The sequence below is a fragment of the Enhydra lutris genome, unplaced genomic scaffold (genome assembly GCF_002288905.1).
Source record: "Enhydra lutris kenyoni isolate GAN:26980312 unplaced genomic scaffold, ASM228890v2 scaffoldscaffold3, whole genome shotgun sequence".
NCBI lineage: Eukaryota > Metazoa > Chordata > Mammalia > Carnivora > Mustelidae > Enhydra > Enhydra lutris.
In genome coordinates, this window is record NW_019154087.1 from 77,789,247 (window position 1) to 77,815,056 (window position 25,810).

The 25,810-nt window shown below is 34.6% G+C and overlaps 1 protein-coding gene across 3 annotated transcripts; it reads left to right on the forward strand.

Moving 5' to 3' along the window:
• Positions 1 to 1,611: 1,611 nt before the first annotated feature.
• LOC111154512 (stimulator of chondrogenesis 1) lies at positions 1,612 to 25,810 on the forward strand. Of its 3 annotated transcripts, none has more exons than XM_022514176.1 (3): positions 1,612 to 1,738; positions 23,096 to 23,351; positions 25,483 to 25,810. In XM_022514176.1, exons 2-3 carry the CDS (start codon positions 23,110 to 23,112, stop codon positions 25,535 to 25,537), a joined length of 297 nt encoding a protein of 98 aa, XP_022369884.1. In that variant the 5' UTR covers positions 1,612 to 1,738; positions 23,096 to 23,109; the 3' UTR covers positions 25,538 to 25,810. The 3 variants fall into 3 exon arrangements, with proteins under 3 accessions (XP_022369884.1, XP_022369875.1, XP_022369866.1); XM_022514167.1 differs by lacking the exon at positions 1,612 to 1,738 and adding an exon at positions 21,036 to 21,099; XM_022514158.1 differs by lacking the exon at positions 1,612 to 1,738 and adding an exon at positions 21,806 to 22,064.

The window sequence follows — 25,810 nt, forward strand, 5'->3', positions numbered from 1 at the left end:
AGAGAAAAACAAACACCATACAATTTCACTCATATGTGGAATTTAAGAAACAAAACAAATAACCAAAGGAAAAAAGAGAGAGAGAGAGACAAACCAAGAAACAAACTCTTAACTATAGAGAACAAAGTGATGGTTCCCAGAGAGGAGATAGGTGGGGGGATGGAGGGTAATAGGAGATGGGTATTACAGGGTGCACTTGTCATAAGAAAAACCAGGAGATGTATGGAGTTGTTGAATCACTATATTGTACAACTGAAATACCTATAATGTTGTATGCTAACTATACTGGAATTAAAATAAAAAATAAGAACACTTGAAACTCAATAAAAAATAAACTCACTCATTTCTATTTTCCCCTCCTGCTCCACCAAAACTGTTTTTCCTTTTGTATTCTTTTCCCTAGATGAATAACGCATTATCCATTCAAGGCTCCTACAAGTTAATAAAGTCTCCTTCCCTTCTTTCAACTACCTCTACCCTAAACATAAAAACCTAATTGATTGCCAAATATTTTTAGCTTTGCTTCTTATCTTCCCTTCTGGGTTACCACAAGGGCCCCTCTTCTGTCCCTAGCTTCATTCTTCCTACATCATCCTTCTTTCACACTGCAGTTAGGGCTTTCGTCCTTTTTAATACTTTTCTCATCTTTCCATTTGCTTTCAGAGTAAAATCCAAAATTTTCAATGTAGCATATGGGGTACTTCATCAACTTGCTTCTTTCTAGTTCTCTAACTTTTTCCTCTGCCGTCCCTAGATCCAGCTACATTAAACTACTTGGATCACCCCAGAGTTGTTCCCCTCTCCTTCACCTTCCTGCCTTTTTTAATAAAACCTAGAATGCTCTTCCCTCCATTCTCTGTCTAGATAATCCAGATTCTAATTTTTCCAACTCCTTCCATGTTACTCCAAATTGAATTTTTAAAAATTAACCAACAATTAAAGGATAGTTAGCAGATGCTATGATTCCAGTGCAGTTGCTCAAAACAGAGTGAAATTCCTTTTATGCCTTTATTTGAGACACAGATTTCTTTTTTCAGTCATTTTATTTTCTATTTTCCTTTGACTGGTAATTACTCACTGGGTGAGGACTTGGAGAGTTTGAACATATATTCAGCCAAAATATTATAATAAGAGATCTAGATGGTGAGGAAAACTGAGTGAAAAATCACAAAGAAACTGTGAAAGAGGAAAAAGTGCTCAGCTATTTGCCTAAAATCACATTAGCCATTTCTCCTCCTTCTCTCCTTCGCCTCTTTTTCTCTCCCTGTTCTCTCTGTTCCCATCTGTCTCTGTGTCTCTCTCTGTCTCTGTCTGTCTGTCTGTCTGTCTCTCTCTCTCACACACACTTCTCCTAAGGTTAAAACTACTCTGTGTTCTTTTTAAATCCCTCAGGTTTTACATTTTATTGCTCCAAGAGTCTGCCTCCCTGAAGTTCTTGTATAGACTAGTTATTTCCCTCTGTAAAGAAGCTGTTCAGTTCTGCCTTGCCTGGCTTGGAAGAATCCAAGGGAGGCAGTTCTTTCAGGCCCGTCTCTTTTCCACTCCCCTCCTCCCCAGTCCTGGCTGGATCAGTGAGTCTGTCAATCCCAGGCAAGAGACAAGGCAGACAAAGGTTTATTTGTAAAGAACCTCCTTCTAGCACCTCCTTTTTTCTCCTTTTGCCCAAACTCACCCAGTGAATTGGAGCATTTAAGAAGATTCCTCTGCCAAGAAGACCAAAAGGAACAGAGAAGAAAGGGTATGTATTTTTTCTTAAATATCATTTTGTATCATTTATTCTATTACAAATTATTGCCATAGACTAGACAGAAATGTATTTATGTGTTGAATCAGAAGAGAAAGGGATTCTCTAAGGAGATGGATATACTTTGAAAAAGATAATGCTTCCTAGGATAAAAGAAAATAGTCAGATTAAAAGGGACTAGAAAATGTACATTCCTTAACTGGGAGAGTCACTTAATCATAGGTTTAAAAAGAGACAGCTCCCTCACTGTGATTCCTGATTACAGCCTATGGCCACTCTGAATCTAATCCCATGTAATAAGACCTTATTATTCCAACTCTCAGAATCATACGTGAATAATGAAGTATATAAAGTTAGTCTTTTAATGCAGTAGATATATCTCTATATTACCTATTCTATGTGAAGTTAACTGCAATGTCTAAGAAAGGAAATTTTTTTTTGCTCTTAAAATCCCGATTCCTAAAAAGGAACTGGTATAAATGTGTGATACAAAGAGGGAATTCACTGAATTCATCCTTGGTGTCCCCACCATAGAACACACTACAGTGTCTGTGCTGCTAAGATAAAGGGAATACTTTTTCCCTTTCAGGCTTTTACAAATTCCTCTTTAAGATTCCTTAACTTAGTTATGCAAGCTATGAAAATCTCCCCAAATCCTTGTCCTTTTCTCCAATGCTGATGATCTATTGTAGCCAGAAAAATAAGTAGAATGATGCAAGACTGAATATTAATATCATCTTACAGCATTCTCTGAATGCATTCTCTGAAGGAAGATTACTTTCAGGAAAGATGTGAACTTCATGTTTCCACTGATGAACGTCTCTTGGGTACTCGAGTGGATCGTGCCTGGTTTAATGATGTTTGAAAGACTTATCCACTTTCTCGTACCACTTCTTCTGTAATACACACTTTAAGAAGTTCTACTTCACGGTGCTTTCTACCACAAACCTCTTCTAACACAGTTAGTAAGAAAGAGAAATTTTTTGAAATGACTTTTTTTTTTCATCACCCAAGAAAGATGAATGGGAAACATCACAGGCTAGATGGCAATTTTAATCTCTTCCAACTATAATTTTTGATATTTTACATGTCAAGTTCTGGGTTGGAAATTTCATTTGTTTTTGCAGCCTTTGCTTCTCTCTTGCTGTGTTTTGAAAGAAATCTGAAAATGAACTGCCCTTTCCGTCTAATTCATCAACTCTGTTTCACTCCACTGCTCTTAATACCAGTTCCCAGAATTGACATCAGTTGCCTGTATGAGCATTGCACCATAAATCTCTGAACACTTAAACCGTATAGCCCTGTTAGTTTTGGCCATTAAATGGGATAATTTTTCTTGTTAAGTCTTCATTTAACTCAATGATTCAAAAGCCTTCTGATGGCAAATACCCTCACATAATCAAAATTTGCAATTCTATATTTTATGATGGTGACCATGATTTGTTGCAAGGTGTTGGAAATACCTTGCCCATGATTCTATATCCTCTGCATTGATCCTTTGAAAATTATGCCACTATTCGAATATGAATGGAACCATACAGTTTTAGGAACAATATTAATTATATAAATTTGAATCCAAAAACCAATAGATAACTATCTAAGGATCTCTTGCTTATTCCTTTCGATATTCAGATTTTAGCTTTGTTTTCTTTTGTAATTTGGAGGTACTCCAAGAGGAATTTTAAGTGCATGTACTTCAACTGAAATAGAAAAGAAAATAGAGCAATTTGCTTCAGATTTGCCAAAGTCATCTCACTCTTACTGGCACTTGAAAATATATGGTCTTGATGGATTGCCAAGGATTAAGTTTGGTGTCTTCTAATGAAAAAAATAATCAATGTATCACATTAGAACATACTGGTCGAAGATATTTTTCCATTTGCCCCACTCAAGTAAAAGAAGAAGAGAAAACTTCAGTTCAAACATGTAATTTATTAAGTGTTAAAAAAAAATACTACCAGTAAGTTCTTGCCAGGTGTGGAATTTTCCATCCTAGTATGTGACTGAGACTGTGACAGAAACACTATTTTGTGCTCTGGCATGGACATATTCAGAAGAGGTGCATGGTATGGCAACATACCCACTTTTCCAGCAATTTATTTGTTCATTCCTTCAGTGAATGTTTTTGGAACATTTACTGTGAGTACAGCATTAAAGCAGGCGCTCTGAGAGATGCAAAAGAAGTTATAGTCCTTGCCTTAATGATGCTGGCATCTCCTTTTCCAATCCTCTGAATATTGGCTTGCCCCAGGTCTCAGTCTTTTGTCGCTTCTCTTCTTAATCTATTCTCACTACCCTGCTAGTCCCATAGCTATAAATATGATCAATAAACATCCTGATAGCTCTCAAATTTTTATTCCTAGCCCTAACCTTCAGACACATAGTGCCTACTCAATATCTTTCACTTGGATGTCTAGTAGGCACCTCAAACTTAATTTGTCTCAAATTTAACTCTTAAATTTTCCCCAAATTGACCCCATCTAATTCTTCCTCAACTCAAAAAAATGTCAGTATCACTTATGTCAAAAACCTAAGAGTCATCCTTGCTTCTTATCTTCCATCAACTTTCACCAATAGCCTTTTTCTTCTTCCAATGTTGTCCCACCACAACACATCTTTGTAAAGCAGTCAGGGATTATTTTTTAAGTCATTCATCAGATCATGTTTCTATTCTATCAAAAATCTTACAATGGTTTCCTAATATATTAAATAAAATCCAAGTTCTTAATCATGTTCTATAAGACCCTTTAAGACATTTCCATATCTTCCTTCCTGATTCTAGGTAAATATTCAGAACGACAGATTTACTCAATGGCCAAATGCCTTTTGGTGAATTTCCGATTCCCAACTGTAGCCATATTCTCTATCCTTAAATTGTTTATGAAAAATATTGACAATTACAAGGCATTATTCAGTCAAATTCACAGTTCTTAAAGAATGGATTACTCAGGGCAACTGAGTGGCTCATTTGTTAAGAGTCTGCCTTCGGCTCAGGTCATGATCTTGGGCTCCTGGGACTGAGCCGCACATCGGGCTCCCTGCTCAGCAGGAAGCCTGCTTCTCCCTCTCCCACGCCTCCTGCTTATGCTCCCTCTCTCTCTGTGTCTCTCCCTGTCAAATAAATAAATAAAATCTTTTAAAAAAAAAAAGATTACACATGAGTGCTATAGGCACATAGAACAAGGGAGCTATTAAGAACAGCAGGTTGGATCTGGCTTCTTAGAAGAGATGAGTTTGAGGTTTGTCCTCAATAGATGGTTTGGTCAGAAATTAACATAAAGGGAAGAGGTGAGAGGGAACAATAAGGCAAAGACACATGTGTAGGATTGAAGAGATGACTGAAGAGATGACTACTAGCTGAGCAATAGTGAATGATAGATGTGGAGGAGAAGTGGAAGGAAGGCCTTAGGATTAGCCTTAGGAAGTTAACCATCTTTTAGATACCATGAAACCACTGCAGGAACTTCCTCAGGATTTAAAAAAAAAAAAGTGTTTTCAGAGAATCATTCATGTAATACCACATACAGGGGCCATGCATTGTATTAGCCACTGGGTATGTGGTAGTGAACAAAATAGACTGCTTTTATGAAGCTTTCTGTCTTAAGGGAATGATAGACATCAAATGAGTAAACTCATAAATATATAATTTAAAATGTGATAAATATCATTAGAAAAATGAAGGCACTATGAAAGAATCAAGTTGAAACTACTTTAGATTGGATGGTCAGAGAAAGCATTTGAAAATTGACATTTAAATTGAGAACTGAAAGCTAAGAATAAGCCAGGCAAGTAAAGCACATTCCTTCTAGCATATATAAAAATCTTAATGGAGGAAGAAAGATTTCTATTTAATTACAAGGAAATACTCTATGTATCTTTATTGCAATATATTTTTTTAAATGGGTCAGATGAGCTATCTTCTTTTATTTTTTAATAGATTTTTAAAAAAAATTTTTTAAATGATTTTATTTATTTATTTGAGAGAAAGAGAGAGAGAGAGAGAGAGAGCATGAGAGGAGAGAGATCAGTGGGAGAAGCAGACTCCCCGCCGAGCAGGGAGTCTGATGTGGGACTCGATCCCAGGACTCCAGGATCGTGACCTCAGCTGAAGGCAGTTGCTTAACCAACTGAGCCACCCAGGCGCCCCCAGATGAGCTATCTTCTAACAAAAAACAAATTATCAAAAATAACTCAAGAGATAGAAACTATGTAATATTTAGGACATATTTATATTATAAATTATTTATTATTTATCTGAAATTTAAATTTAACTGAGTATCCTATATTTTATCAATTATATTTTAACAATATTAAGTATCATCTGAGTTTCAATATCATGTATGTAATCAGGGACACAGGACTGTAAAAGAGGTCAGGGAGTGGTGATATATGGATTTTGAACTTACCTGCTTTTACGTAGCAGGGTGTAGTGGAGACACTCTAAGGAATATACCTCAGTTAATACAAATCTTTGGGATGAGTTTGTCCTCAGCTTTTCACCCATTTATCCTTTTCCCCCTTTCTCATTATCTTATAACCCTGTACTTCCTTCTTAATAACTTTCGCTGGTACAACCTCTTTCTCTGACTTTTCTTTTGCCCAGTCTACAAATGTTAGTTTCCCAATGTTCTGTCCCTGGCCATCTCAAGTTTTCCTTAACACCCTCGCCTTACGCATACCAAAAAGAGATATACCAAAATGCTAACAACCCTAATCTCTACATGGAAACTCTAGCTGTATTTTATTTATCTATTCTTTTCTGTATTATCCATGTTTTAGATTGAGTATTACTACTTTTTAAAAAAGTATTTTTAAAAAATCCAATCAGGCTTCTGGCTATAATTAGAACCATCTAATGGAAAGAAAGCTTAAGCAGGTAAGAGTCATGAAATGAGTTCAAAACGACACTTATATACAGGAAACATATAAAAAGTAATAAGAGTCCAAGCTTAGTAAATGCATGACTTTTTCCAAAAGCCACAAGAATTAAGACAAAATTAAGCTAATTACTAAAAATAAGAACAACATGATTGCATAGTGAAAACAAACAAAAAAACAAACAAATCTAGGGAGACCCAAACTGTAAAATATATGAAAAATGCTAATGACTAATATAATACAAAAATTGTTCAAACACAATTGGTAAAAAGGTTACAAAGAATTTACAACTCTCTCTCCACCCCTCTCCCTATACTCAAATTTTTGATAGAGAGTAATCTGGTAAGGGAGGTTAGAGAAAAGGGGAGGGGTCTTTGTTGTTGTTGAATCTTCTGATAAAAGTACACACACACACACACACACACACACACATATATTTTAAGATTTATTTATTTTAGAGAGAGAGAGCAAGAGAGAGAATCTCAAGCAGACTTCCCAGTGACTGCGGAGCCCTACCCAGGGCCCAGTCTCATGATCCTGAAATCATGACCTGAGTTGCAATCAAATCAATGCTTAACCAACTGAGGCAACCGGGTTCCCCTATAACTATATATTTTTAATTCAGGTAAGAGCTGACTAGAATAAATGACAGTTTTGATTAAAAAGGGAAACAAACCAGAAACTGGGAAGCACATCTTAAAGTCAGACTATTTAGAAAAAAATGCAATACAATACAATTTAATCAAAACAATAGTACTCGATGATATCCAAATTTAAGAATTTGACAGCTCACTAACATCTTCCCATACTAAATCATTCCCTGCAACTTGATATTGAGTTTAGAAATCTGAGAAATTCCTCCTTCTCTGGCTATATATAAGCATCTAGAGATTAGGATATATTATTTATTCTTTTGCGAATATGCCAGGCATTGTTTGAGGTGCTTGGAATACACATCAGACAAAACCCTGTCTTCCTGAAGCTTACATTCAAGCTCTGGGAGACATAATAAGAATATTTTTTTTTAAAGATTTTATTTATTTATTTGACAGAGAGAGATCACAAGTAGGCAGAGAGGCAGGCAGAGACAGTGAGAGGGAAGCAGGATCCCTGCTAAGCAGAGAGCCCGATGCGGGACTCGATCCCAGGACCCTGAGATCATGACCTGAGCCAAAGGCAGCGGCTTAACCCACTGAGCCACCCAGGCGCCCCCATAATAAGAATATTTTTAACAATTTAGAGGTTCATAAATGCCATGGAAAAGTAGAGCGACTAAGGCAGATTGAGAGTATGTGAGGGGAGATACAATTTTAAACAGAATAGACCTTACTGAGGAGCAAAGTGAACAAAAACTTGAAGAGGCTGAGGGAAGCAGACACGCAGTTAATCTGCTGGAAGAGCTTTCCAAGCAGAGGAACTAACCAGAGCAAAGGCCCTAAGGCAAGAATGTGACTAGTATTTTTGAGGATTAGCTAGAAGAGAAAGAACAAGGGAAAGAGTAGATCATTTCAGAGAGAGAGATAGCAGGAAGCCAGATTGCATATGGAGGCCACCACAATCACTTTAGCTTTAATTGAAGTTATTGGAGTGATTGGGAGAGGATAGATGTAGTTATTAATATTTTTCTTAATTCCTTTGCACTGCTGGTACGTAGGACAGTGCCTGGTATAAAGGAAATACTAAAAAATGTCTGTTACACTGAACCGAATTAAACCACCTTGCTCCTGTTTTTCTCTGTCACACATACTTACTTAATCACTTTATCAGTGAGTCCTACATCAGTGCTATTCTTTGACTCCCTCACTTTCCCAATATTGGCTGCTCTTCTCCTGAATACTCTTGCCAGCTTGGTCTTGGTATGGGCGGAGGAATTCTAAGTCACCTGAAGCAGTATATGAAGATTTGGGCCCAAAGATAAAAGAATGATTTCAGGCTGTTTTTCAGCAGGCTATATCAACTAGAACAAAATACACAAGCATCATTCCAGAAATCAGAAGGGCACACTGAATGACTCCTTGTGCAAACCATAATGGGTCTTATTTGTTGTGTTTTGGAACACTATAACTCTTACCCTATCCAAGAGATGGGAGTCAGAACAACCATAATCCAATTTAGGAAAGGTTGTGGAAAGGAAAAACATAGTTCTGAGACTTTGGCTTAAATATTAAAATTACCAGAGTACCATGCAGCTCATTTTTAGAATCCGTAGTTTGGGTATCTGTCCTTCATATTCCTCCAAAAATAGGTGCAAATGGTAATAGTAATATAGAAAGCTTTGCTTCCACCCAAGATGGAGTAGAAAGAATCAAATTTACTCACTCCTCTGAAATAACAACAACAACAACAAAAACCCAGACAAAACATTTGAAACAACCTCTGTCAAAACACTGGATTTCAAGCAAGGAAGAACGTCGTCCTGTGAGAGATGGGAAACAAATGAGGTATAATTTCTAAGGAGAGGGAACAGAGAATCCTGCAGATTGCCTGAATTGAGAAAATGGAGCTGAATGTTAGAGAATAAAACAGCCACAATTCATAGAACAGAGTGTTGGAGAGAAGAAAGATACGTAGAAAATGCTGGATGTCTGCAGAGGGCCCCACTGAAATATTCAGAGAACTGGTTCATGCATGCAAATGAGAAAACTATCTATGGCCAGGGAGAAAAATCTGAGAGGATTAGAGAACAGAGTGTCTGGCACTCACAAAAAGTCAGGCTTACTCACAAAAACAAATTGAAAAGAGCTTGTAATTCATTGGGCATTGGGTAGAATACTCAGAAAGAAATGGCCTCAGTAGTGAGGAATAATTAGCCCTCGGCTGAGTTAGAATCATCTAACAAATCCTAAAACCAAGTCCTGAAGAAATCAAACTGTTTCCAAGTAACTTAGTTACATCTCAGCACAAGAATATTTATAAGAATACAAAAATATCCAGCACCCAACAATGCAAAATTTAAACTGTCTGTAATCTAATCAAAGACTACCAGGATGCAAAAAAGCAGGAAAACATAATTCATAACTAGAATAATCTATCAATTGAAGCCAACCCAGAATTGATACATTTGTTAGTATTAGTAGCAAAAGATAATAAAATAGATACATTTTTAAGGTGCTGAAAAAAATCCAAACTATCAATCTACCATACCATAACCAGCAGAAATTTTTTTTCAAAAAAGGAAAATAAAGACAGTTTCAGACATGCAAAAATTTAAAGAATTCCTCACCAGAAAACCTACAGTATTAGAATGTTAAAGGACATCATTCGGGCATAAGGAAAATGATATCAGATGGAAATGTGGATCTACACAGAAAAATGAAGAGCACTGGAAATAGAAACTACATGGATAAACACATAAGATTTTTTCTCATTATTTAATGCCCTAAAATACAACTGTTTAAGCAATAATAATAATATATTTTGAGTTTTTAGCATATACATCAGTAAAATACATAAGAGTGATAGCATAAAAGATGGGAGAAGAAAAATGGAAGTATACTATTGTAAAGTTTTTATACTATATGTAAAGTATAATATCATTTGAAGGGAAATGGTAAGTTAAAGTATATACACTATAAATCTTAAGGGAACCACTAATATAACAAAATGAAGAATTATAGCTATGAGCCAACAAAGGAAGTAAAATGAAATCACACACACAAAAATGTTCACTTAATCCAAAAGAACACATACAAAGAGGAAAAAAGGAACAAAGAGCAAGTAGACCAAATAGAAAATAAAATCCAAGTTGATATATTTAAACCTAATGATGTCGGGGCACCTGGGTGGCTCAGTGGATTAAATCTAATGATGTCAATAATCACATTAAATGTAAATGACCTAAATGTTCCACTTAAAAGTCAGAGATTGTCAGTTTGGATTAAAAAAAAAACAAGACCAGGGCACCTGGATGGCTCAGTGGGTTAAAGCCTCTGCCTTTGGCTCAGGTCATGATCCCATGGTCCTGGGATTGAGCCCCATATCGGGCTCTCTGCTCAGCAGGGAGCCTGCTTCCCCCTCTTTCTCTCTACCTGCCTCTCTGCCTACTTGTGATCTGTCTGTCAAATAAATAAATAAAATCTTTAAAAAAAAAAAAAGACCAAATGATAGACTACCTCTAAGAAACATATTTGAAATCTAAAATGAGTAAAAATAAAAGTATAGAAAGATATATTCAGGGTCAGAAAATCCAATATTATTAGAATGCCATTATTCTCCAAATTTATCTATAGGTTTAATGCAATCTTAATCAAAATTTCAGAAGGCTTTTTCGGTAGAAATTGAGAAGCTGATAATACAACTTATACAGAAATGCAAAAGACCTATAATGCCAAAACAACTTTGTGAAAGAAGAAAATTTCAGGGATAATTCCACCTGATTCTAAGAATTATTATGAAGTGACAGTAATCAAAACTATAGTATTCACATAAAGATAAAGAAATAAATTGATGAAAAAGACTAGAGCCCAGAAACAGGCTCACAGCTAAATTGAAAACTGATATTTGACAAAGATGCAAAGGCAATTCAGTGGAGAAACAACAATAATTTCAAATATGGTACTAAAATTACTGGACAACTATATGAAAAAAATGCAGAAAGAAATTCAACCACACCACTCACTAAATAAAAAATTAACTATAATAGATCACATAAATGGGAAATCTAAAATTATAAAACTGGAAGAAAACATAAGAGAAAAACTTTGTGGCCTTGGATAAGGCAATGTTTTCTTATATATGACAATGAAAGCATTTTTTAAAGAGAAAAAGAACATTGATAAATCAGACTTCATCAGTTTTAAAAACTTTTGCTCTTTGAAGCCCACTGTTAAGAAAGTGATAAGGAAAGTCATAGATAAAGAGTAAATGTTTAGGAAGTACATATCTGATAAAGAACTTGTATCCAAAATTTGTAAAGGACTCTTAAAATTCAGGAAAACCACCCCAATTTTTAAAAGAGAGCAAGAGATTTGAACAGGTTGTTCACCAAAGATGAACAAATAAGTAGATGAAAAGGGGCTCAACACCATTAATTATTAGGGAAATGCAATATAAGACCACAATAAGACACTAGAATGGCCAAAAATGAAAAAGACTGACCATACCAAGCCTTGGAGAGAATGTGGAGAAATTGGAACTTTCTCATACACTGTTGGTGGGAATGTAAAATGGTACAACCACTTTGGAAAAACAATTTGGCAATTTCTTATGAAGTAAAACATAGTCCTATCATTCAATGCAACTATTCTACTTTTAGGTATTCAAGAGTAATGAAAGCTCTGACCTTACAAAGACTCATACACAAGTGTTCAAAACAGCTTTATTTGCAACAGGCCAAAACATAAAACAACTCAAATGTCCCTCAACAGGTACATGGATAAACAATCTGAAGCTTATATAATGTAACACTAATACTTCTCAGCAATAAAAAGAAATCAGCTATTGATACCTGCAATGACATATATAAATCTCAAAATAAGTAGGCTGAGTGAAAGAAGTCAGAAAAAAAGAGTACATATTTTATGGTTCTATTTATATGAAACTCTAGAAAATGCAAATTTATCTCTGGAGATAGCAAATAAGTTATTATCTGTATAAGAGTGGAGGGAAGGGAGGAGGTAAGAGTGATGAACTACAAAAGGGCAAGAGGAAACGTAGGGATAAGTTTGATTATGGTAATGGTTTCATGGGAATATACATATGGCAAAGCTTATCAAAATTTATACTCTAAATATTTGGTGTTTATTATATGTCAATTTTACCTCAATAAAACTGTTTAAAAACTATATTAGAATTTTGTTTTATATCTTAATATATTGTTTAAAGCTTAATAGTTGTGGTGATTCCTGCCACAGTAAATATTCAGTGAATAGAGGGTATAATTAACTTTCTTTGAAGATTAACCTGAAAAAAAAAATGTCAAGAAATGTGGCTCTTTAAAAAATATCACCTATCTAATGGGTATAAAGTAGGCCCTAAACTGAAGTAATTGAGAACTAGAGCACCTCAGAGAATTATATTTTTTAAAATATAAAATTTAAACTATGATCTGTAAAAAGTTTATTGGAAGGCATTATTATCTGTCTATATAGTAGATTGTGATGAAATACAACACTGTCTTGCTCTATCAAATCGGAAAAAATATAAAGTGAAATAGATCTCATGTTTGTCTTTTTTTCCACTCATGTTTGGAATTGGAATTAAATTAAATATTTAAAATTCTAAAAAAAATAAGAAAAGTCCAAAATAACTAATTCAAATTAGATTATGAAACAAAGAAAATATTAAGCTCCTTTGGAGTAAAAAGAAATATTTTTAGTTTTTAAGCTTAGAAAAAAGCAGTGAATATGTTTATTCAAAAATTTTTATCAGACTTCTGGTTTCCAGTTCCACATGTCAGGTGATTGGAAATCATTATTCTGTTCTAACCATAAGTAGAAAGCTGAACGGACTGAAAAATCAACAACTTTTCTTAGATTCATAAGAGAGGGGAGGACACAGGGGAAACCATGCCCCCAAGATTAGGAAGACAGGCAGATGAACATAAGGATTAAAGTATTCCCAGAGCCAAGACTCATTAGTAGAAACTGTCATGGAACAAGTGCCAGGGTAAAAAACAAAACAAACAAACAAAAAACCCACCACCAGACAAAAAACCTGAACCTGACTGATGAATTGGTGAAGGCTCACTATGGACAACTCTGAGAGTTAACAGCTCCACAAGGACCCAGTCATGGGGATCCCCCACAATATTGTGAGATTTACCTGTAGGAGTGAACCAAGTACACACAGGGAATAACAGAGAAAAATCCTCCCAGGGTTTCATCAGTGGGAAGAAAAAGGAACCATTTTGAAATATGCCAGAGTGCTCTGTTCTTAATTAGGCATGCTCTCAGGAGAAACTAGTTAACCAAAACCTAACCTGCTGAGGTATTATCAGAGCCTAACTGACCTAGTGAAAGAGAAACATCCAACTGCAGCTGGGTCTAGGCTTGCTGTCCCACCAAAGAGAGTAGGAAAAAACCCCAAGAAATCCTTATGAAAGTCACAGTTCAGAAGCATGGACTTGCTAAAAGACTGAGACCTAGTTATAGGCCTATAAAATGCTTCCTCTCCCTCACATCTCACCACATTACTAAAGGCCTATTTTCAGCAGCTCATTTTACTTGGTACATCGTATGTGGCTATCAAGAAAACATTATAAGGCATACTAAAAACAGATAAAATGAGTATCAGAACCAGATATGGCAGAGATGTTAGAATTAACAGGCCAGGAATTTAAAAAACTATGATTAATATACTAAGGACTTCAATGGATAAAGTATACAGAATGCAAAAACAGATGGGCAAAGGAAGCGGAGAGATGGAAATTCTAAGAAAGAACCAATAAGGAAGCTAGAGATGAAAAACACTTCAAAAGAAATAAAGTTTGCCTTTTATGGGCTCATTACCAGACTGGACATAGCTGAGGAGAGAATCACTGAGGTAGAAGATATAATAAATGAAGCCTCCAAAAGCACAGAATAAAGACGTGGGTGGGGAGGAACAGAATATCCATGGACTGTGGGACAACTACAAAAGGTATAACATACTCCTAATGGGAATACTAGAAGGAAAAGAAAGAGAGAAAGGAACACAAGAAATACTTGAAACAATAATGACTGAGAATCTACCCAAATTAATGTCAGAAACCAAACCACAAATTCAGGAAGCTCAGAGACCACCAAACAGGATATACATCTGAAACACTACACACAGATGTATAATTTTCAAACTACAGAAAATCAAAGGTTAAAAAAAAAAACTTTAAAGAAACCAGAGGTAAAAAACACCTTACTTAAATAGAACATAGGTAAGTATTATATCCAACTTCTCTTCAGAAACCATGCAAGGGAGAAGAGAATGGAGTATATGAGAAGTAGTGCAGAGGATCATAGGGGAAGGGAGGGAAAACTGAATGGGAACAAATCAGAGAGGGAGACAAATCTTGAGAGACTCTTGACTCTGGGAAACAAACTGAAGGTTGTAGAAAGGGAAGTGGGTGGGGGAATGCAGAAATTGGGCATTAAGGAGGGCACATGATGTGATGAACACTGGGTGTTATACACAATTGACAAATCATTGAACACTACATCAGAAACTAATGATGTACTACATGTTGGTTAATTAAATTTAAATTTTTAAAAAAGAAGAGAATGGATGAAATATTTAAACTGTTGAAAGAAAAAAATTTCAACCCAGAATTCTGTACTCTGCAACCTTATTTTTCAAACATAAAAAAGAAAGATTTTCTCAAATAAAAATTAAGGAAATTTGTTGCTAGTAAACCTGCTTTACAAGAAATGTTAAAATAAGTTCTTTTGAGAGAAAGAAAGTAATATAGGTAAGAAACTCAGACCTACATAAAGAAAGGAAGAGCATGGAAGGAGAAATAAGTAAAAGCAAAAGAAAAATTTATTTTTGTTATTCTTAACTGATCTAACAGATAACAGTTTGTTCAAGATAATAGCAATAATAAAAAATAATAACAATGTATTCAATTATGCATATTTATGTATAGATCACATATGCATGCATATGTATGTTTATATACAAGTGAAACAAATGACAGTTATGATACAAGGAATGAAAGGAAGGAATTAAGATAATTTGTTGTTACAGGATACTCAAACTGCCATGAAGTGGTATAGTATGTGTGTGTGTGTGTGTGTGTGTGTGTGGCATTTTATTTATTTATTTATTGTGGCACCTGGTGACTCTGACTCTTTTAAGCATCTGACTCTTGATTTTGGCTCAGGGCATGATCTTGGGGTTGTGGGATCGAGCCCCAAGTTGGGTTCCGTTCTCAACAGGGAGTCTGCTTCTCTCCCTCTCCCGCTACCCACCCCCCCGGCTCAATAAAGATGTATTTATCTGAAAGAGACAGAGTGGGGGGAAGGGTAGAGAGAGGGAGAGAGAAAAATCTCAGGCAGACTCCCCACTGAGACAGGAGCCTGACATGGGGCTCAATCTTACAACTAAGATCATGACCTGAGCTCAAATCAAGAGTCGGACATTCTACTGACTGAGCCACTCAAGCACCCCAAGCTATAGCATTTTTTGAAAGGGGATGTAGATTAGTTGAAAATGTATATTTCAAACTCTAGGGCAACCACTTTAAAAAAAAAAAAAGTGAAAAAAAAAGTGTAACCAATATGCTAAAAAAGGAGAGAAAATGGAATCATATAAAATGTTCAATTAAAACCACAAAATAAGGCAGAAAGAAAAGGTCAAAGAAAAATAGGAACAAAGAACAGGGCAACAAATAGAAAACAAAAACAAATATGGTAGCTATTAGTCCAAATATATCAATAATCACTTCAGATGTCAATGGTCCAAATGTCCCAATTAAAAGATAGATCATCAGAGTAGTTCAAAAAATATGACCCAATGTTAAACTATGTATATAGTGCTTTATAATTTACAAGTATTTTAAAATATTTTTTTCATCAGGATAAATGTACTCTTTAACCCCCATTTCCTATTTCACTCATTCCCCCACCTACCTCCCTTCTTAACCATATTTTGTTCACTGTAGTTGGAAATCTGTTTCTTGGTTTCTCATTCTCCCTTTTTTTCCTTTGCTCATTTGTTTTGTTTCTTAAATTCCACATATGAGTGAGATCATGTGATGTTTGTCTTTTTCTGATTGATTTATTTCACTTGGCAATATTTTTTCTAGCTCTAGTCATGTTGTGGCACATGGCAAGATTTCATTCTTTTTTATGGCTGAGTAATATTCAGTTGCCCCCCCCAAATTCCTATGTTGAACTTCTCACCCCTAATGTGACTGTATTTAGATATAGGGCCTTTAAGGAGAGAATTAAGGTTAAACAAGGTCATAAGCAGAAGATCCTAATCCAATAGGACTAAAGAAGAGGAAGAAACACCAGACACTTCTCTCTCTCTTTCACTCCCCATATGCACAGAAGAAAAGCAATATGAGGGCACAGTGAGAAAGGGGCCATCTGGTAGCTGATGACAGGCCAAATCTGCTGTGATCTTGGACTTCTAATGTCAAGAACTGTGACAAATACATTTCTGTTGTTTAAGCCACCCAATCTGTGGTATCTTGTTATGGCAGTTATTATAGGTGTTAGTGAAGAATTGAGAATGATACTATGAAGGACAACAAACAAACAAACAAAACATGACCCAACTATATGTTATCTACAAGAAACCTACTTCAAGTATAAAGACACATAATAGAGACACCTGGCTGGTTCAGTTGGAGGAGAGTGTGACTCTTGATCTTGGAGTTGTACATTAAAACCCCACATTGGGTGTAGAGATTACTTAAAAATAAAAACTTTTTAAAAAGATAAAAAGTAAGTGTATGGAGAAAAATACACCATACTAATACTAACCAAAGAAAGCAGGAGTAGCTATATGAATTTGAGACAGAGTAGACATCAAAAGAAAGTTATCAAGAATAAAGTAAAATATTCTATAATGATAAAGGGGTTAATTTTCCAATAAGACATAACAGTTGTTAACAAGTATGTGCTTAACAAAAGAGCATCAAACTGCATTAGGTAAAAACTGATAGAATTGTGAGAAAAAAACAGATGAATTCACTATCCATATATCATAGATTTCAACACCCCACAAAAATGGAACAAATCCAACAGGCAGAAAATTAGTAAGGACATAGTAGAATTCAACAACACCATAAATGAACCAGTTATAATTGAGATCTACAGACTACTTCACCCAATAATAGCAGAATACACATTCTTCTCAAACTTACATGGAACATACATCAAGATAGATTGCATTCTGGGCCATAAAACATGCTTTAACAAAGTGAAAAGAATAGAAATCATACAATTTCTTCCCTCAGACCATAATGGAATTAAACTAAAAATCAATAACAGAAAGATAACTGGTGGGGCGCCTGGGTGGCTCAGTGGGTTAAGCCGCTGCCTTCAGCTCAGGTCGTGGTCTCAGGGTCCTGGGATCGAGCCCGCATCGGGCTCTCTGCTCAGCAGGGAGCCTGCTTCCTCCTCTCTCTCTGCCTGCCTCTCTGACTGCTTGTGATCTCTCTCTGTCAAATAAATTAAAAAAAAAAAAAGAAAGATAACTGGAAAATCCCCAAATAGGTGGAGATTAACACAATTCTAAATAGCACGTTGGGACTAAAAGGAAATCTCAAGAGAACTTTTAGAATATTTTGAAATAATGAAAAGGAAAACAACTAATCAAAAGGTGTGGGATGTCGCAAAAGCAATGCTTGGAGGGAAATTTATGAATGCATTAAGTGCAAATATTAGAATAGAAGAAATATCTAAAATCAATTATCTCAGTTTTCACTTTGGGAAACTAGAACAAATTCAATTTGCTCCAAAGTAAGCAGGTGAAAAGGAGTAATAAGAATTAGAACAGTAAGTGAAATAAGTCAGAGAAAGACAAATGTCATATGATTTTACTTATATGTGGAATCTAAAAAACAAACAAAAACAATGAGAAACAATATTTATAAATATAGAAAATCAGTGGTTGCCAGAGGAAAGGGGATTGGGGAATAGGCAAAACAGGTAGAAGGGATTAGGAGGTACACATTTCTGGTTATCAAATAAATAAGTTACAAGGATGAAAAAGTACAGCATAGGGAATATAGTCAATAATATTGTAATAATTTTGTATAATGACAGATGGTAACTACATTTATCATGGAGAGCATTTCATAATGTACGTAACTGCTGAACCACTATGTTGTACACTTGAAACTAATATATGTCAACTATACTTCAATCAAAAAATAAGAGGAGAAAACTAGGAATTCAAACAATGACTGGCTTTTTGACGATATGAAGAAATTATTAAATTTTTTTAGCACTTTGTTCCATTGTCTTATGATTTAGCATTTTTTTTACATTTTTTTACATTACATTTTTTTATATTGTGTTATGATTTTTAAAAGTTCTTACCTTTAGTGAACTATACTGAAATGTTCGTGGATAAGATGAGATGACTAGAATTGGCTTCAAAGTAATCAATATTGAGGGAGAAAGAAAAGTGGAGGTACAGGTGAAATAAGGGAAGCTATGGGGTGATAAAAATTGAAGCTAACAGATGAGTACATTGAGGTTCATTAAACATTATATCTATTTTGTATGTATTTGAAGTTTTTTTTACAATTAAAAGAAAATAAAAATCAATACCTTAATAAAAATGATTAGAACAGAAATCAGTGAAATTAAAAACAGGAAATCAATAGAGAAAAATCAATGAATCCAAAAGCTGGTTCTTTAAAAAGATTTAAAAAATCAATAAGCTTCTAGCCAAGTAAACTAAGAAAAAGAGGACACAAATTACTAATATCAGAAATGAAAGAGGGAACATCCTACAGATCCCATGGAAATTGAAAGGATCATAAAGCAATACTTTGAACCATAAATCTGTGCCCATAAATCTGTTAAACTAAATGCCCATAAATCTGTTAAACTAAATGAGTGAATCAACTCCTTGCAAGACACAGTTTGCCAAAATTCACACAATCTGAATAGACCTATATCTATTAAAGAAATTGAATTAATAATTAATAACTTCCCAAACAGAAAGCACCAAGCTCAAATATGTTCCCCTCTAAATTTTATGAAATATTTGAGGAAGAAATTATACCAATTCTCTACAATCTCTTTCAGAGGATAGAAGCAGAGGGAATACTTCCTAACTCATTCTATGAGGCCAGCATTACTGTAATACCAAAACCAGACAATGACATTGCAGGAAAAGAAAGCTATAGACCAATATCTCTCGTGAATATCAATACAAAAATCCCTAATAAAATATTAGCAAATTGAATCCAAACAAGTATAAAAAGAATGATATACCACAGTCAAGTGTGATTAAGGTCTGCAAGGCTAGTTCAACATTTGAAAATTAATTAATGTAATCCATCACATCAATAGACTAAAAAATCCACATGATAGTATCAATAGATGCAGAAAAATCATTTGAGAAAACCTAACACAGATGCATGATAAAAACTCTCAGTAAACGAGAAATAGAAGGGAACTTTCTCAACTTGATAAAGAGTATCTACAGGGGTGCCTGAGTAGCTCAGTTGGTTAAGCGTCTGCCTTCAGCTCAGGTCATGATCCCAGGGTACTGGGATCAAGCCCTGCATCGAGCCCTGCATGGAACCCTGCATCGAGCTCTGCATCGGGCTCCCTGCTCTCCCTCTCTCTCTGCCCTTCCCTGACTTGTGCTCTCTCTCTCTCTTTCTCAAATAAATACATAAAATCTTAAAAAAAAAAAAAAAAAAGACTATCTACCCAAAAACCTACAGTTAACATCCTTAATGGCAACAGATTTAAATCTTTCCTACTAAGCTCAGGAACAAGGCAAGAATGTGCCATCTCACCACTCATTTTCAATTCATACTGAAAGTCCTTGCTAATATAATGACAAGAAAAGGAAACAGAAGGTACATAAAGTAGGAAAGAAGACATAATACTTTCTTTTCAGATGACACGACTGTCTATACAGAAAATCTAAAGGAATCAACAAAAAACCTTCTGCAACTAGTATGTGATTATAGCAAAGTTGCAGGATACAAGGTTAATATACAAGCATTAGTTGCTTTCCAACATACAAGCAATGAATAAGTGAAATTTGAAATTAAAAACACAAAACCATTTACATTAGCACCACCCCCCAAAATAAATTATTTAGGTATAAGTCTGGCAAAATATTTAGAAGATTTATATGAGAAAAACTATAAAACTCTGTTGAATAAAATCAACATTTGGATATGATTATGCCTGTTAAGATACAACACCAAAGATATAATCCATGAAAAAAATAATTGGTAAGTTAAACTTTATTACAGTTAAAATATCTCTGTGAAAGAAAATGTCAAGAGAATTAGAAGATAAGCCATAGGCTGGGAGAAAATACTTGCAAAAGACACAGCTAATACAGGACTGTTAGCTAAAATATACAAAATATACAAAAAACTCTTAAAAACTCAACAATAAGAAAACAACCAACCTGATTTTAAAAATAGGCCAAAGACCTCAACAGATTCTTCAGCAAAGAATATATACAGATGGCAAATATGTATATGAAAAGACACTCCACATCATATGTCATCGAGGAAATGCAAATTAAAACAACAATGAGATCACTACACACCTACTAGAATGGCCAATATCCAGAACACTGACAACAACAAATACTGGTGAGGATATGAAACAACAAGAACTCTCGTATGTTGCTGGTGGATATGTGAAATGGTACAGTCACTTTAGAATACAGTTTAGAAGTTTCTTACAAAACTAAACATAGTTTTACCATATAATTCAGCAATTGTGCTCATTGGTATTTATCCACAGGAGCTGAAAACTGATGACCACACAAAAACTGGTCCATGGATCTTTACAGCAGCTTTATTCATAATTGCCAAAAATTGGAAGCAGCCAAGATTTCCTTGAGTAGGTAAATGGATAGATAAATTGTGGTACATGCAGACAATAGAATATTATTTAGTACTAAAGGAAACGAGCTGTTCAGACATGAAAAGACATGGAGGAAACTTAAATGCATTTTACTAAGTGAAAGAAGCCAATCTGAAATGACTCATATTGTATGATTAAACTATATGACATTCTGAAAAAGGTAAAACTATAGAAACAATAAAAAACAACATTAGTTTACCAGAATTTAAGGAGGCAGAGAAGTATAGGCAGATCACAGAGGATTTTTACAGCAGTGAAAATATTTTGTATGATAGTGTAATGATGGACAAATGTCATTATACATTTGTCCAACCCACAGACTGTACAACACCACACATGAAATTATGGCCTTTGGGAGATTATGATATGCCATGCAGGTTCATCTTTGGAAAAAAAATTACCATTCTGATGAGTGATATTGATATTTAGGAGACTATGCATGTGTGAGGGTAGAGGGTATGTGGGAAATCTGTACCTCCCTTTCAATTTTATTGTAAACCAAAGACTGTTCTAAAAATAATTGTCTTTTTAAAAAATCCATAATATTACCTAAATTAATTCACCTTTGAGGTGTATCTAGTCACTGAAAACTTCACACAAAAATTTCCTTCCAACAACATTGTTTTCTTTCAAAGTACAATATACGTATGTGTCTTCTCCTCTTTTTAATATTCCGTGGTAGGAAAGATCTTTTGGCATCTGTCAACGAGATGAAATCTGAATGGCTGAGGGTTCTGATTCTGGTTCCTCCACTATTTTGCCAGTTTTCCTTTGCTAAAATAGCCCCCATTCTTTTCAAGTCTAACCTGAAAGCCAGAGAAGCCTGAACCTAAACAGATGATGAAAAAAAGGTGGGAAAAAGTAGATGATGAATATTCCACAGTTGTATGCAAATACTATATTTAAAGAATTCTCTCCTGGAAAAGAAAAACATTTGTTTGGTATGACCCCAAGAGCTCAAACTGGGACTGGTTGGTAGAAGCTACAGAAAAATGTTTTACAGTCAGGGAAATGTTAGAACTGCATCAGTAGAATATATTGATTTAGCCAATAATGATCTCCCTGGCATGGTAGGTGTTCAAAAACTGGCTAAATGTTTATTAGGGGAAATTGAAGCCTCTGTTTTCAATGAAGTTAAACTACATGAGACAAAAATTCACAATATTACTAAAAATTTGCAAGAAAAATGAGCCCCAAAATATTTCTGGTAGGTTTCAAATACTTAATTAAACTATAAGTATATGTATAGAATATTATTTCTCAATGTCATAATAGATAGGTTTTTTTGTTCCTGTTAGAGTGGAACCCAAGTTCTTTGACATTGCTTTTGTTAGGATATCCAAATCAAGAACCACTGAACTTGGGACACCTGAGTAGTTCAGTTGGTTAAGTGTATGCCTTTGGCTCAAGTCATGAACCCAGGGTCCTGGGACTGAGTCCCAATCAGGCTCTCTGCTCAGCGGGGAACCTGATTTTTCTTCTCCTTCTGCCTGCCACTCCCCATGCTTATGCATGCTTTTGCATTCTCTCTCTCTCCGACAAAAAAAAAAAAAAAAAAAAAAAAAAGAACCACTGAACTTGATGATGGTATTTGTTCTAGAAATTCACTGGAGTTTTACCACCTTAAAAAGCAGTTTTTCTCTACTGAATATACTAAAAATAAAAAATTACTTTGGGTACTTATAAATGCAGATTCTGGCTCTTACTATCACCTCTTCCTGATCCCCAGCATTTATTTAATATTTTGTTGTGGAACCCAGGCATTTGATTTTTAACAATTATTTTAAGAGATTTTTATTGTCAACAGTCACAAAATTACGCTTTGAGAAACACAAAGAAGAGAGTAGAAAAGATCAACTCCCAATCTTTCTTTCCAAATATTTATGAGAATGCTACAGAACTTTATGTTCAGATGAATTCCATCTTTTTAAAAAACAAACACTGACACATTTTGCTTTCTCTTCTATCTTAGGGCAAAAAGCCAAAATGAAATTTATAGTACTTGCTGTCACTGTTGGGCTAACTTTGCTGCTAGGAGTCCATGCCATGCCTGCCAATCGCCTCTCTTGCTACAGAAAGACACTAAAAGATCGCAACTGTCACAACCTTCCGGAGGGAGTAACTGACCTGACAAAGATCGATGTAAATGTCCAGGATCACTTCTGGGATGGGAAGGGATGTGAAATGATCTGTTACTGCAACTTCAGCGAATTGCTCTGCTGCCCAAAGTAAGGAAATGTAATTACAAAGTATATGGGTATGAAATGTATGCATAACAAGTCTTTTTTAAGATAACTTTATAATGTTTGCTGGGATTAATTTCCTGTTTTAGTAAAATCCTACTTAAATCTCAGCTATTTTCTAGGATCATCACCATTGTGTATGAAACTGAATGTTTTCACTTAAGAAACAGAGTTTGGCAGATTTTAATAAAACAAAATATAATTCAGAAAATTAGTAACACTCCAATATACTAAATTCTAAGTTCCCTATCTGACTTTTATCACACACACACACAAAATCTACCAGTGGGAAAGGTCAGCTTCAAGGTTGATATCTTAAATCAATTTGAAAACCAATAAAAGGCTTTAGATAAAAGATCCTAGTAAGCAGGGCAAAGTAATTGGACAGAGAAGTGGTCATGGTCAAAGAAAGAATTTCTAGCTCTATGTATGAGTTAACTGGAAATGAACTAAATAAAAATTATCTACTGACTTGGAAAATAGATGCATTTTAAGTATAATACAATGGCAGATAAATCAGTATTTTTGTTTGTTTCCTCTTTTTTAAAATCATCTTCTTCTGGTTACTGAAGAACTTCAAATACTATGATCTTGGCTCTTTCATACTGAAATTAGCTCTTTCAAATTACTTTCAACATATGTCATCATGTTTTCCTAGGTGAGATATGAGATAGGAAAGACAGAATCATCTTATCAAGGGAAGATGCAGAGAGGTAAAATGACCAGCATCATCCCACACAACTCGCTAATATCAGTACCGAAACTAAAATCCAGGTCTTCTGATATGAACCAAATATTTTTCCTACCAAAGCACTTGGTTCTTAACGTATGGTTCCCAGATCAGCGGCTTCAATATCACCTAGTTCTCTTTAAAAACGAATATCCATCCTCGAGCCCTAGACCAGACTTACTGAATTAGAAAGACTGGAGGTGAGGCATAGCAGCTATGGTTTAACAAATCCTGTAGGTGATTCTGATGCATGATAAAGTTTAAGAATCGCTTGTACTAAATGATATCAAGAACATGAGTGAAATAATTCCATTAAAATGCCTTAATTTTTCCCAGACTACATAAATGAAATGCTATTTAATATTAAAATACCATGTTTGCTCTTTTGTAATTGTAAGACCTGAAGCCAATTTATTGAGAAGTACTTGTATTTAATTTATGATATAATTTTTTGACCATCTGTGTTAATGGGTAGTAGAAGTCTGGATACACAAAAGTAATTTCTATCTGATTTTAGTTACCCTTTCCCCAGTACCAACAGATTTATCTTACTAAGTATATTTCCTTTTTTACCCCTATAAACAAAAATTCTAATTTGCCATCCTATATTCTTCTCATTTGTATTGAGATATAATCGACATAGAGCACTGTTTATATTTAAGGTTTACAGCATAATAACTTGACAGACATATATTACAAAATGATTACCATAATAAATTTAGTTAACATCCATTACTTCATTAGTTACCCCAAATTTTTTATCCTTGTGATGAGAACTTTTAGAATTTACTCTCTTAGCAACTTTCAAATATATGACACAGCCAGATAAATGATACTTACATTACAGTTTACATACTAAGTATATTTCTAATGAGCCATAATCATGATACAATTTTATATTATTTTCATGCATTTTTATACTTTACCTAATGTGATCTTTTCAATAACAGTAGAGTTGAATAGCTTAACATTTGTCCTTTTCCTATAAAATGTAGAAATTTATTTATTGACTTTCTAAGAATTTTTTAACCTTCTGTTTCTTATCTATGGATTTAAACTTCATGGCCCATCCCCACTCATATCAGAGAAATAATACTTTTGGTATGATCATAAGGTTTTGAAATCATTTAATTTTTCCTTTTCCTAATAGATAAATGATAGCATAATATCAATGGCAAAGGGGAGGAAAGTAGGAAACTTGATCACCTTCTTGGTCTTTGTTGCTCCTGTGGCAAATCCTCCCACGCATTCTCTTTGTACTTTATTTCCTAAAAAAGAATAGTTACGTCTGAAATCCTGGAAATCATTGTCCATTTTTAACCCAGTAAAGACTAATAGATATCTTAGTTTTCAGCAGAATTTAACTGATGTCCTGTTTTCTTTCAGAGATATCTTCTTTGGACCAAAGATCTCTTTTGTGATTCCTTGCAACAATCATTGAGAATCTTCATATATTCCAGAGAACATCATCTCTCATTTCCCACAAATTGCAATATGTCGACATAACTATATTTCAAGTTTCTGTCCAGTGCAATAAAGCAGATTCCATAAATTCCTACTTGTCTAAGACAGTAAACTTGTGTTAAGTATAAGTAGTAATAAAAATTAATTCAATTTAAATTCTCTGTGGACATTGTTGGCACTGGTTAAAAATTTTGGGTAAAAAATTTTCATCTCTATGAGTTGTTCAGTAGGCGCAGGATTTTTTAATAGT

Bases quoted from the DNA above. Each gene is read 5' to 3' on its own strand.
- LOC111154512 (XM_022514158.1), top strand. From the start codon at position 21,989: ATGATGAATATTCCACAGTTGTATGCAAATACTATATTTAAAGAATTC. The intron at 22,065-23,095 runs GTATGACCCCAA...CTTCTATCTTAG, and splicing joins AAAAGAAAAACATTTGTTTG to GGCAAAAAGCCAAAATGAAA. The intron at 23,352-25,482 runs GTAAGGAAATGT...GTTTTCTTTCAG, and splicing joins GAATTGCTCTGCTGCCCAAA to AGATATCTTCTTTGGACCAA.